The 12,340-nt window shown below is 36.9% G+C and overlaps 1 protein-coding gene across 2 annotated transcripts in view; it reads left to right on the top strand.

Annotated features, from left to right (window-relative positions):
- ssh (Protein phosphatase Slingshot) overlaps positions 1–12,340 on the top strand; it is a 461,482-nt gene that overhangs the window by 358,359 nt on the left and 90,783 nt on the right. For both annotated transcript variants that reach the window (XM_069847761.1, XM_069847760.1), the window contains exon 4: positions 12,106–12,284. In XM_069847761.1, the coding sequence (XP_069703862.1) occupies positions 12,106–12,284 (179 nt within the window). The remainder of the gene's footprint in view (positions 1–12,105; positions 12,285–12,340) is intronic.

Here is a 12,340-nt window from a genome sequence, read left to right as displayed (position 1 = left end):
ATTTGTTAATAAACTTGGTTATGCAAGTCTTGCAAACATATTACAGCCCATTATTCTTGGGCTATTATTAGGCACGACCTGGCCTGTATACAAAATTAATAGTTTGCTTCCTCAAAAATCAGAAGCACATCAAATAAAAATAAACAAAAATTATGCTATATATATATATATATATATATATATATATATATATATATAAACAAAATAAAAAAGCCTGTGGTAGGAACTAGTATTTCGTCCACAAACCACTTGCATCAACAACTGCCGTCATTCTGCGCGGCATGGAGTCCACAATATTATGAAATAGGTTTACATCCGTGCTGGAAAACAAGTGTTCCCTCTGGATACCATTTTCTGTCGAAAGGAATCATTACATTTGCCAAAATGTGTTCATATACTTCTGCCGTAAACCGACCATGGATGCTTTCTAGAGGTCCTCCGCCAGTGTATGACATCCACCCCCAACACGCAACGCTCATGCGGTCCGACCTGTGAAGTCTTCCCACGAAGCGTTCATCGTATTGGTTGACATCCATAAGATACACACGGGCAGGACGATAAGTGCTACTGAAGACAACTACTTCGTTGGAGAAAATGACGTTTCTCCAGTCTAAGTCCTGCCGGATAATAGCGTAAGCTAAACGGTCCACGACATGACCCATTTTCAAAGGTTCTTTCGTCGCAGTTCGACGAGACCTTTGCGACGCTCTCTAAAACTTCTCCTCACGGTTAGTGGGGAGCCAGGAAAGTTGGACGTCATCTTCAATTCAAAGGCACTTCGACAAGGGTGGTTTTAAACTTCTCTGATTAAGATGGCGTCCTCTTTCCTTGTAGAGATGCGCGGCCGATCAGGAATTGAACGATTCGAAATTTCATTGTTGTCAAGAAATAATTTTGCCCACCTCTTAGCAATATATTGTCAAATGGATTCCAATCTCTCTTGCTGCGTTGGATGCAGAGTAACGCGAACGATTGCTGTCTGTCTGCTCCTAACGTCTTTGGTCTGCTCTATCTGCCATCCTGAAGAGTAATGACGAGACAGACTGCAGTGTTGCCAACACATAACTTGTATTCCCGTCAGTCTAACACCTGGAAATCCGTCAGAATCCGTCAAAATTAAGAATAATAATAAGGCCTACTCAATATATCTATATAAAACTAAAAATAAAATTTTAACACAACTTATCAATGTTGATTTAAATAATTATTAATTCACATCATCTGCAGTTGATGTGCTGGGTTGGTCTACGGTCCCCCAAAAATTAAATAATTAAAAATGACAGCAGCTAAAAAAGTCAAACGATGATGTAAATTGTAATTTCCGCCAGAAAATCCGTCACCCGTCAAAGGCATTTTTTCCCGTCCGCTACGTTGAAATTCCGTCAGTTTTGACGGAATTTCCGTCCATTTGGCAACACTGACAGACTGTCAACGATGTCAACGCTCCCTGTCAAGAGTATAGGTAAACAAAATAATACAGGAAGCTAAACACCAATATGAACAGAAGAATGGTAAACAATATCACTTCAGTACTGCCATTATTAAAACAAATAGAACTAAATTCTATGTTCACAATGGTAACATGTTTGAATGTTGTTGTTAAACATATTTTTAAAAGCTATAAGTCAGATATAAATGCAGACGGTTTTATTAACAGGCAGGAGTGTTGCCCTGGGGAGGAGTTGTGATCTTTACTAAACATTCAATCAACGTCCAAGCGATGTGGCCACTTGGTACTTGTGTAAATGGTGTTTATAAAACTCATTATTGTAAATTTGTAGTGTATAAAATTAGGATTAGCGGAGATTCGAACCTACTACAGGCAGTGCTATCTGGTTTAGACCCATGCTTAAGCCACCTATGCTGCAATGGCTCATACTTTAATCCGGCGTATTATGTAGCTTTTTCCGTTCATCTTCGTTTCGATCAATTTTGTACCCCGTTTCGATAGATTTAATATTTATCAATTGTATTGCTATTTCACTGTTCAGAGTCCCTGATGCAGCTAGAATCAATTCTTCGTTTTATTTTATAACATATTTTAGAACAAAATAGAGCACATTTACATGGTTTAATTGTATCATCTTGTGAACTGGAGCTTTAAGGAGACGGGCATGCGCACTGTTTGTTTCTGAAACAGACATTTGTCACCGGCCCATTCTTTTTGAACTTTAATGTACATAACGGTTAACATTAAGTTCTGTAGCCTCATTAGGTTATGACTTTTATTACATATAAGCACATGGAGCATTATTAAAACAGTGACCCTAGGTTAAGATTTGATAGCTTTTTTAAACTGAAATATAAACATCGGGTTGGCTGTCTCGTGGTTGTCCATGAATCAGTCTTATTCCGAAGGTTAATCTGAGAGCTTTAAACTTGTTGATTGTGAGTACGAAGTACAAGTTGTAACCTACTTCCACAAAAGATACTGAAATCAAAGACATCTCACCAACAGTAACGCTGGCCAATGGCACTGACTGTTCTAACGTCTGTAACAAACACGTGATCAGCATAACTTTTATGTACCCAAAGATATAGAAGTCTCAATATCTTCAGAGTTGCGCTCTTTTAAAAGCTGCGTAAGTTATTTAAGTTTAAAAATACAACATAAATTATTCATGAAAGAAAAATAATATAAACTTACATTTTTTATATTGTTATTACTCCTGGAAAAATGAGTATAGAATGTCAATTAAACACAGAAAAATAGCGTATCTAAAACATATTCTAAAAAAAAAAATAAAAAATGGCAGGTTATTTATAAGATTCCTGTATTTGCGTGAAACATTAAATAAATGTTCTGGATTGGGTGTTATTGTGATTACTCGTAGATCTGTTGGATTGGTTCTTATTTATAAAGATTGTGATTATGATTATTTTCCTTTCATTTCTATAGTCTATTAAATATAGCATATATCATCTTATCTGTAAAAATATTTTGCAAATAGACCTAATCTTTCGTCTATACGATCCGTTGCTAAGCTTGTGACGTCAGAATAGTGCGACGTAAGTCATTGCCTTGCAAAGCAACTGACGTCAGGCGTTGAAATTTTCGTAACATTTTATTCATTTGACACTCAAGCATAAGCTTATGTTTCACGTTAAAAGTATTATCTGCCTCAACTCATAAAATGTAAAATTGAGGGATTTAGAGGAGTGGTTTGAGGGCAGACATATCTTCTCTGTGCAATATACGGAATGAACAGCTTTACATGCATAGGAGCTATTCCGTATAGCCGAAGATAGTCATGTTTAGTGAACGGGAACCAATATACAGTATGTACGTTGATAAATAAGACACTAGAACAAGAATTGTTATATTGTGTAATTGATTTGAAAAAATGTTTCTATAAGTAGATCTAATATATATATATATATATATATATATATATATATATATATATATATAAATTATATAAATTATTTATGTATTTTAGCAATCATCTTATTGTGTATGTTTGTTACAGTTGGTGTTGTATTTTTAATGTTATTGGTGTGCAGGTAATCTTATCCGAAAAAATAAAAACGTAGTATTTTTCGGACATTAACAGTTCTGTAATTCCTACAGCTGATACACTTAGTGAGGGCATCGGCGTAGCTCAGTAGGTTAACGAGCTCGACTCATGCACCAAGGCTGCTCTCGAGTGTGAGTTTCAATCTCTCTTGATCCGATTGCTAGATTGGATTCTTCCGATAATTTTCCCATGTGTAGCCTAGATTCATTACTCCAAATAGTAACATTAGCAGTTCCATCAACGCTAGGTAACTGCATAGATAATACACAATCATTAAATAACGAAATAAAACTATACCAATAATGGATTTCATTGAAATCAAATTATTTCAATTTTTAGTTCTCCTTGCGCATGTGCATCATGCTTAATTAGGCTTGCCGACTCTCCGTTAACGACGACGCAACATGCGCAATCGACCAGCGTTATAAATAATCGTCCGTTAGATAAATTATTGCATATCGCTAAATGTGTCTGTCAAAAGTTTAAGGACCCTTGTAAAGTATACTTTTGACTCCTGTTATAGGTATATGGACCAAATTCCCGCGAAACACGAAGATTTCTTCTGCAAACCCTACTCCTCTATATTTCGAACTACGGATTATATTGCCAAACGATTTTTCTGTTGTGAAAACGCTTTTTAAAAACTTCCCTTTTTTGTAGGAAATAAATTAATTACCTATTCTAAAATGGGTAGACCTGGACCAATGAATTTTGGATTGTAGACAGACATGCCTGAAAGGCTCCTTGTGCTATTATCACTTTTTATTTTAAAAAATTGTGACGGCCTGGTCATTGTGAGTCTAAATCAGAAAAATGTCTGCTATTTTGTTTGCACACTTCTAGCAACAGTCCAGAGATGACTAGAAACGCAGATGATGAATTGATGACTAAAAGTGGCGGGAATGAGCTGTTTAAACAATGTTCGAACTCCCAAGGCTGTGGCAGCCCGAGATCGATTTGCCCCAGATTTCGAATTTTGGTCAATTTTTATTAAATGACGTTTTAAAAAACAAACAAAAATTATTTTTCTTCTGATTTACACTGCGATAGCGTTTTCATAACAGAAAAATCATTTGATTTCACAGAAGTTTAAGGACACGAGTCAAAAGTTTGCTTTAAAGGGATGTCCTTAAACTCTTAACAGACACTGTAAGTTATGGTTTAACGATGACAAATGAACGTTGTAGCTCACGTTGGAAAATATGTTACTCGGAACATGCACTTATCGAAGAATGTTACTGGGGATAGTGATACCCATATAATAAAACAAAATGTTGTCATTTCCTGTTTGATAGCTATGAAGGTAAATTTTCAGAACTGAGTTGGAGATTGCAATTTAATAAACGCCTGAAAATGATAATGTTGCTGATAATATTAAACTTTATTTTCGTAGGATTTAAGAAGGTCTCTGATTTAAGAAAACGTTCCTATTGTCATATTAAACATTCGTTCGATTTGTAAACATACATTTTAATTACATGTGTTATTTTAATTTGAAATTTCACAAGACTTCCAAGAATTTTGCTTCATTAAAAGTTATTTCTGATTTGATGCGTTGCCGCCGTATAGTATGTAGGCCTAATTGAGCATCCTGATTTAATGGTGAGCGTTATTTAATTCATTACGAAGGTTGCTACGTTTACTATTTAAATTAGGTTGAGATATGGCATAAGACTTAATGGGACTTCATTTAATTCAGACATTATTCAGAATACATAAACATAGCTTTCAGAATGATAATTTACTATAAGGGCTATATAACAGGATGAGACCATTCTGGGTGTGGTCTCCCCTGTCCTGTCCAGGTCACAAAGCTCTTTGCATGCAGCTACCACGTTTTGCTGATGTCTATTACGCCATTCACTAGATTTGCGTTCAACACAAAACACACCCATTATGTGACAAGACAGAGAATTGTACGATTTCACTATCAGTTCATAACGTCTCTTATTTCTGTAATGTTTATTCTGTGATATCTCTATTTTTACGTAGGCTATAATTCTTTGAATTTGTTTTGTCATTGTACTTGCATTTCTCCCGTGTGACAAAATGTCTTATCTAAAGGCAGACTTTTCAAGGAGAGTTTGCGAACGAGAAGCATCTGCATTTTAATGCAATCCATACTAAGTTATGGGGACTAATGGCTACGAGATTCCATCACTCACCTCGTTATAGTCGTAGACCTTCAGCGATTAAACAAAAACTTTTAAAACGGCACCAACTTTAGGTACCTTGAATAAGAATCAAATTGCAGCTGGTACTCCAACAATAGACCAGTCGTGCAACTACAGTGAACCACAGTCTAGTATATACAGTCAATAAGCTTGAGTTATGAGTGTGCTAGGAACAATAGACTTTGCCGGTACTATTTCGCATTGTCTGTAATGAGGCGATATTAGCGATACTAGTGGTTAGCAACTATCTATGGATGCATATTTACTACGTATTGAGCTTCGTGACTGTATGTACTAGACTGTGATGGAACCTCTCTTTATGGACACATCTAATAACGGACAAAAGTGTAAAATCCCAGCTAAAGAAATATGGAATACAGTATTGAACTAGCTCTTCTAAACGTGCACTGTGCAAGACTTGCAAGGACATTATTTTTACTTACCCTGATAACTTGGATTCATACTAAATCCAGACAAATCACAGGCTATAATAATGGGACATCAACGAGCATTAAACAAAATAGATCTAGCCGCTGTATCGAACACGAAAATAAATAATACCACAATTACTTATAGCAAAACAGTAACAAATTTAGGAGTATATTTAGATTCAAATTTAACTTTTCAAAGTCAAATGACCTACATAATTCTGTGGTGTTTGGTCGAAACATGATACTTCCAAAAGAGCCTGTTTTGAGATACAAGCATTTTTATTTTCACATTTCCTATACAAATAATATTCTAGTTTACATACAAGTGTGAATGAAAATAACATAAGATTAGATGGGAATATCACGGCTATACTAAACGAAAAATAACTGCTTTTTATATAGGGTTGTGCTTTGAGCTATAAAAAACCATTTTTGGAGTTATGTTCTGACCAAACACACAGAATTATGTAAGAAAACTTTGACCCTCTATAGGACATTAATTTGTAGACTATTATTTTTGTCAGTGTTTGTGTTTTTTGTATTTATGTGTGCTATCTGGTAGGATGGAATGGAAAATCTTACGACCTTAATTCTGTCAGATTAAATAAATAAACTAAATAAAATACTCATTTTTTCACTCTGTCACGGACTGTGTAGGACAATGAACTTAAATGAGAGTTTTGTATTCTATCATCTGCAATAGTAAAAATAGACGTCCACACCTGTGGAGTTAACGGTTAGCGCGACTGGCCATGAAACCAAGTAGCCCGGGTTCGATTCCCGGTTGGGGCAAATTACCTAGTTGAGGGTTTTTTCCGGGATTTTCCCTCAACCCAATATGAGCAAATGCTGGGTAACTTCTGGTGCTGGATCCCGGACTTATTTCACCGTCATTATCACCTTCATCTCATTCAGACGCTAAATAACCTAAGATGTTGATAAAGCGTCGTAAAATAATTTTCTAAAATAAAATAAAAATAAAAATAGGCTGGGATGAAGTCTGGGGGTGGAGTGGGTTTCGAATGCTGATATAGAAAGGGCTTGGGGCTCATCAGGCTATTCGTATGCGGACGGGACCTGACTCTATTAGGGACCGAGGCAGGATGGCTCACCTGTTGGTGTCAGATTCACGAATGCTACCCGGATTTGGACAATCATCGCATATATAGGGTGCACAATGGACCAAAACGTGCCTTCAAGCCAGCTAGCCAGAGGGTTTTGTATTGTGGTTCAGTAGATGAGTAGGGGATGCAGCTGTTGTTCAGGTCGTAGCTCCAACTTAAAATGAAGAGGGAAAGTTCTTGTTTTGGATATGTTTTTCTCACTTGTACCTCTAACGTTCCAATCTCCTCTGAGCACGAGATATCACCAATATAGTTTTAGTAAATAATATTTTACTTAGTAAGTCCACCATTCTGATGTTGCGGAAGGTAGAGACGTGGGAAAATATTAATTAACAGGTGTATTTAATAGAGACATCTCGACATGTTTACTCACTGGTAGGGTTGGCTTAGCAGCAGGAGAATTATTTATCCTAATATGATTTTGTCTTGTTTGTGTCTGCTTATCACGGAATTATATTGCGTCACAAGAGTAAGTTTCATGTCTACCACTCGCACTTCAAAATAATATTCTACTGTTAATTGTAATTTATTATGGATACCTCCCAGAGTTTCAACAGTTCGACAATAGTTACGGCGTACTATAAATGGTGCTAAAATATTGTTAATAAAATCGTTTTGGGAAACTAATGTTGAGATTTGTAAACTAAACCTTATACAAGAAACTTATCATTTTACATAGTTCTAACAAAAAAGCTGTCTATTTATCATATATATTTTTAGACATAAGAATATTGACCTTAGATATATTCCGTCTTAATAGCGTAAAATTTATGTCAACACGGTCTTGTAATGAAAATTGTGTGTAGAAACAAAATCTAAATATAGATAAGCCCAGCTGGCAACAATTTCTTTTGGGCCGACTGTAGTAGGAAAGCAGCTGATTGTGATTTTATGACGTAAAGAAATTCAGCCAACTTGGCAGTCACGTAGTACAGACTTAGACTTATGCCTATTCGTAGTGTTTCGAAACTTGTTTTATATACCTGTAGGTTAGGTAGAGGGTCCGAAGGCACACAATTTCCATTAAGTAATGCGTTTCCTGCTATCCATCAATACGTCGTTGCAGGTTATAAAATATGTACTAAGAGCGCCTGCTTGTAGGCAGCAGCTATACGTGCCACGGTCGGGTCCCTCGACACTTTAAGAAGATGATATTCATTAATCATTACATTAGATATTCAAAATGATAATCACCATGATCTGTGCCTTTACCGGCTTTTAATCACATTTGGTACCTCATACTGAGGTTCTAGTTAATACTACATCTATTGTCACATCATCAGACAGTACATCTCATTCGACGATATGTGCCAGAGGAAGAACAATATTTGTTTGTATATATCTCAAGTCTGATTAGTGTAACATGTTAATAGTCAGCGATGTATGCAGTACTGGGGGAAAGGAACTGGCCACCTTGCCCCATTATCTCCTGGCTTGCTTACTTACTTCATGAATGATACCTTATTGGTGTCACTCATGAGTTTCAAATCTGTCTTCGGACAGCCGACCAAACGACAATCTCATTTACTTATTTTGATACTCCATACATAGTGTGTATGTATCTGTACACACACACACACGCACGCACGCACACACACAGATTAAATATAAAAGTGTTAGTTGTACTATACGTGCTGCGACTTCGAAGCATTAAGGTTTATAAAGCAGTTATTCGGGACGGAAACGCACTCAATTGGAAACGGGTTGCAACCCCATCTCAGTACAAGGAAAACTGGTTTGAAAGTAAATACGAGTATAGGTATAATACCAGTCTACTGCCAACACTGTGGAATTCATAGGCAGTGAAAGAGTATTCCAGATTATACATTCCAGATTATTTTTTATTAATTGCGTCACTTTGAAGGAGGAAGTAGTTAGTGTCGCTCTTCTGCATTTTTACCCGCAGTGAAAAGTTTTCGATTTTTATACTGTTCTTCAACTAGGAGATTAACCGTGAAAGGAATGCGCTTACTATTGCGTCATCTATTGGAGCGAAGTAGATAGATAATATTACCGTTATAACGTCAGTTTAAAAAAAAACATGCACTCTCCTGCATATGTTATTTCCTGTATGGAGGGATTAAAAGACCGGGAAATTAACCGTGATCTAATTTTGTAACTAGAGTAGTATAAATATGTGTGTATCAGTGTTATCGTTTGTGCTTTGAGAGTTAGCCAATGGAGATGCTTGTACCCACGTGTGTGACCTTATGACATCAACATTCATTTAATTATAGCATAATCCCGCTGCGTCTCATTCCCCTGAAACTTTCTTCTGGTTGGAATACAGTATATATATATATATATGCTGAGTGGGAGTCAGATGTATGTGAGGAAAGAGGACAAAAAAACTCCCGACTTTTGCCAGGATTTGAAACTCCTCTTAAAATTTCTGATAACGATGAGACCTGGACGAAGTTGATGGAGTATGTAGGGATGCGCACTCTTTCTTTTCAGTAACCAAACTTTCGCTTTTTAAATCGAATAATAATAAATTACTAATAGACAATTATTTGCATACTAGTTTTAATAGGGGTGATTATAGCCTAGAGGTTTACAAATTATATGGGAGAAAGAACTTCGTATATCACTGCGCAATACCTTAACGTTAGCGCAATAGATAATTACAACAACCACCCCTTCTCAGTCACCACTTTTTTCAGATTCTAGCGACATCACTGACATGAGACTAAACAAAGAAACTTCTTTAGGATTTAATCGCGTTCCATCATAAGATGTATCAGTTTGATTACTTAATAAAACACTGCTCTATGATCACAATGGTGGTTCAAGGAACTTAGACTTGTTTTTTTTTATCAAAGCGACACCACCACTTGCGTCATCAGTGACAAGTAAATTAATCGTGTATATATTGCTACTGTCTGTGTTCAAGTCACGTGATTCATGGTATTTTGTTCAGCTGTAAGACAATAGATTCCTTGACCTCTGATAGCGTCGTGTTACTGAATGGATCGTCTGGTTAACAATTGCTTGCTTGCTTTGCCCTGTATTTTATTAGTTATGCATTCTTTGAGCTTAAGAGTGTTGACCTTATAGCTACAACATATAGATGCAAAATTCCGTTCGACTTAACTTCCATAAACAAAGAGTGAATGACTCTGTAAATGTTTGAAACAATTGTCTTCTAACTCTTCAGAAAACTTGGACGCAAAGAAACGTTGAACTTGGTTGCTTCATCGTCGTAGTCGACGTTGTCATTATTGCCACCACTACCTTCTCTTCCTTGTATTCTCCTCCTTCTGCTACTCCTGAATACTTCTCTTCATTTTCCTCATCCTCTCTCTCGTTCTCCTACGTACCCTTATTCTCCTTCTGCACATTCTACCTGTTCCGAATTCGTAACAAATAGATTTCCTTTTCACCTCTTTTTCGGTTTTCGTATTAAAGGTAGAAGGTGTTCAGTGTCAGTCCTTTCAAGGGACGAATCCTGAGAATAATATGAATGGAAAGGTTCCGCTACCATTTTGTTCCTCTGCGCTTAAATTTCCCAGAAATAATTTATTTTACATTATAAATTTTGATCCCATTATCTTTTAAACACAATTAGAAGCACGCACTTCACAAACTTCTTTGCATTAGAGTGCTCAGTTCCAAGTAATAATATTTTGCATAATGTTTATGTTACGTTAACGGTTTAAGCGTATTTAAGTCCTCCTCCTTGGTCTTGAGGTAGCGTGCTGGATTCCTGATCAAGGTGGCCCGGGTTCGATTCCCGGTCGTGAAGTCAGGGGGATTTAATTCGGACCTCTTCACGGGGTCTGGTTGTCTGTCCATTGTCCCAGTGTGTGTGTGGTGTCTCGCAATGGCCCCCGGGTACCCTGACCCAGTACACGGGGGAGTCCTGCAGTGTGTGCCTGTGTTCAGTATAGTTGTGGGTTTAGGCACAATAAGCCTCCGGCTGCGATGCCGAAATTAGTAAACATAAAAAAGCGTTTTTTAGTACTTTAATTATTAATAAATCACTTTATTGATTGGTGTTTGGCAATGCTGTTACCAGACGCGTGCTTCAACCTAAGGCCTAACTATCGCGGGACGGAAGGGCAATCACATCGTGAGCAAGGCTGATGTTAACATTGACTATATAACCGCTCTCACTGTAGCGAAGAAGGAATGTTTCCATGCGTTGACAAATGCTACTGTATTTATTGCGATCTTACACATTTTTTTTTTCAGAAACAAAGTGTATGCGCTAGGCTATGTTAACCCATAAGTGGTGAGATATTTTTCTGATCACGTAACTGGTGAGGTGGGGATTGCACTTACCCCAACTTAGAAACTTGTATGTAGCACTCAGATAATCAAACTGAATTTTTAATTTATATAATCAAGTACTTTTATTTGTTTTAACTAGGTTTTCTTCAAAATTAGGGAAGCAGGCAGCATAATAAACAGTGAAAAAAAAATATCTCCGCACATCCACCTGGCGCAGGCTTCTTTTCTTACAATGCCTGGGGCACTCATAGCCACCACCTCACCAATTACGGGTTAAAAGAGATAGTTTTGTTTTTCTTTAGATTTCATTTTGTTGTAAATGATTGAATTTATCATTAATTAACTTTAGGTATAAGTTATTTTACTTGATAGCCTAATGTGAATAAAATATACAATTTGAATTTCTTGTTCGGGTTGAGAATAAAATTTGTCGGTTATTTATTCTTATGCAGAATGGTCCTATTGGGCTGAAGTGTTAATTTGATCCTCTTTCAGGTGAAATGCACCATTTAAATCATCTTCCCTATACAATGGAGGATTGTTTCAATGTAAGGTTACCCCAGCATCTCGTGCTGTGTACATTTTCATCGCACTTGTTTCATTATTGTTATTCTTATTATTCCAGGCCGTGAAGCTGGAGAGTGTGCACTCAGGTCGAACCCGGTACCTCGTTGTGGTTTCATGTATGGGTCGCCAGGATGCCGAGGAGAGTTGCCTACTTGGCATAGACTGCAATGAGAAGACAACCGTAGGACTGGTACTTCGGGTTCTGGCGGACACGGCCATCACATTGGACGGCGACGGGTAAGTTAGACTATTTGCACAATGTAATCAGTAATCACTATACCCAAATAGTTTCC

Source organism: Periplaneta americana, chromosome 15 (genome assembly GCF_040183065.1).
Source record: "Periplaneta americana isolate PAMFEO1 chromosome 15, P.americana_PAMFEO1_priV1, whole genome shotgun sequence".
Classification (NCBI taxonomy): domain Eukaryota; kingdom Metazoa; phylum Arthropoda; class Insecta; order Blattodea; family Blattidae; genus Periplaneta; species Periplaneta americana.
This window is presented reverse-complemented; position numbering and strand designations above follow the sequence as displayed.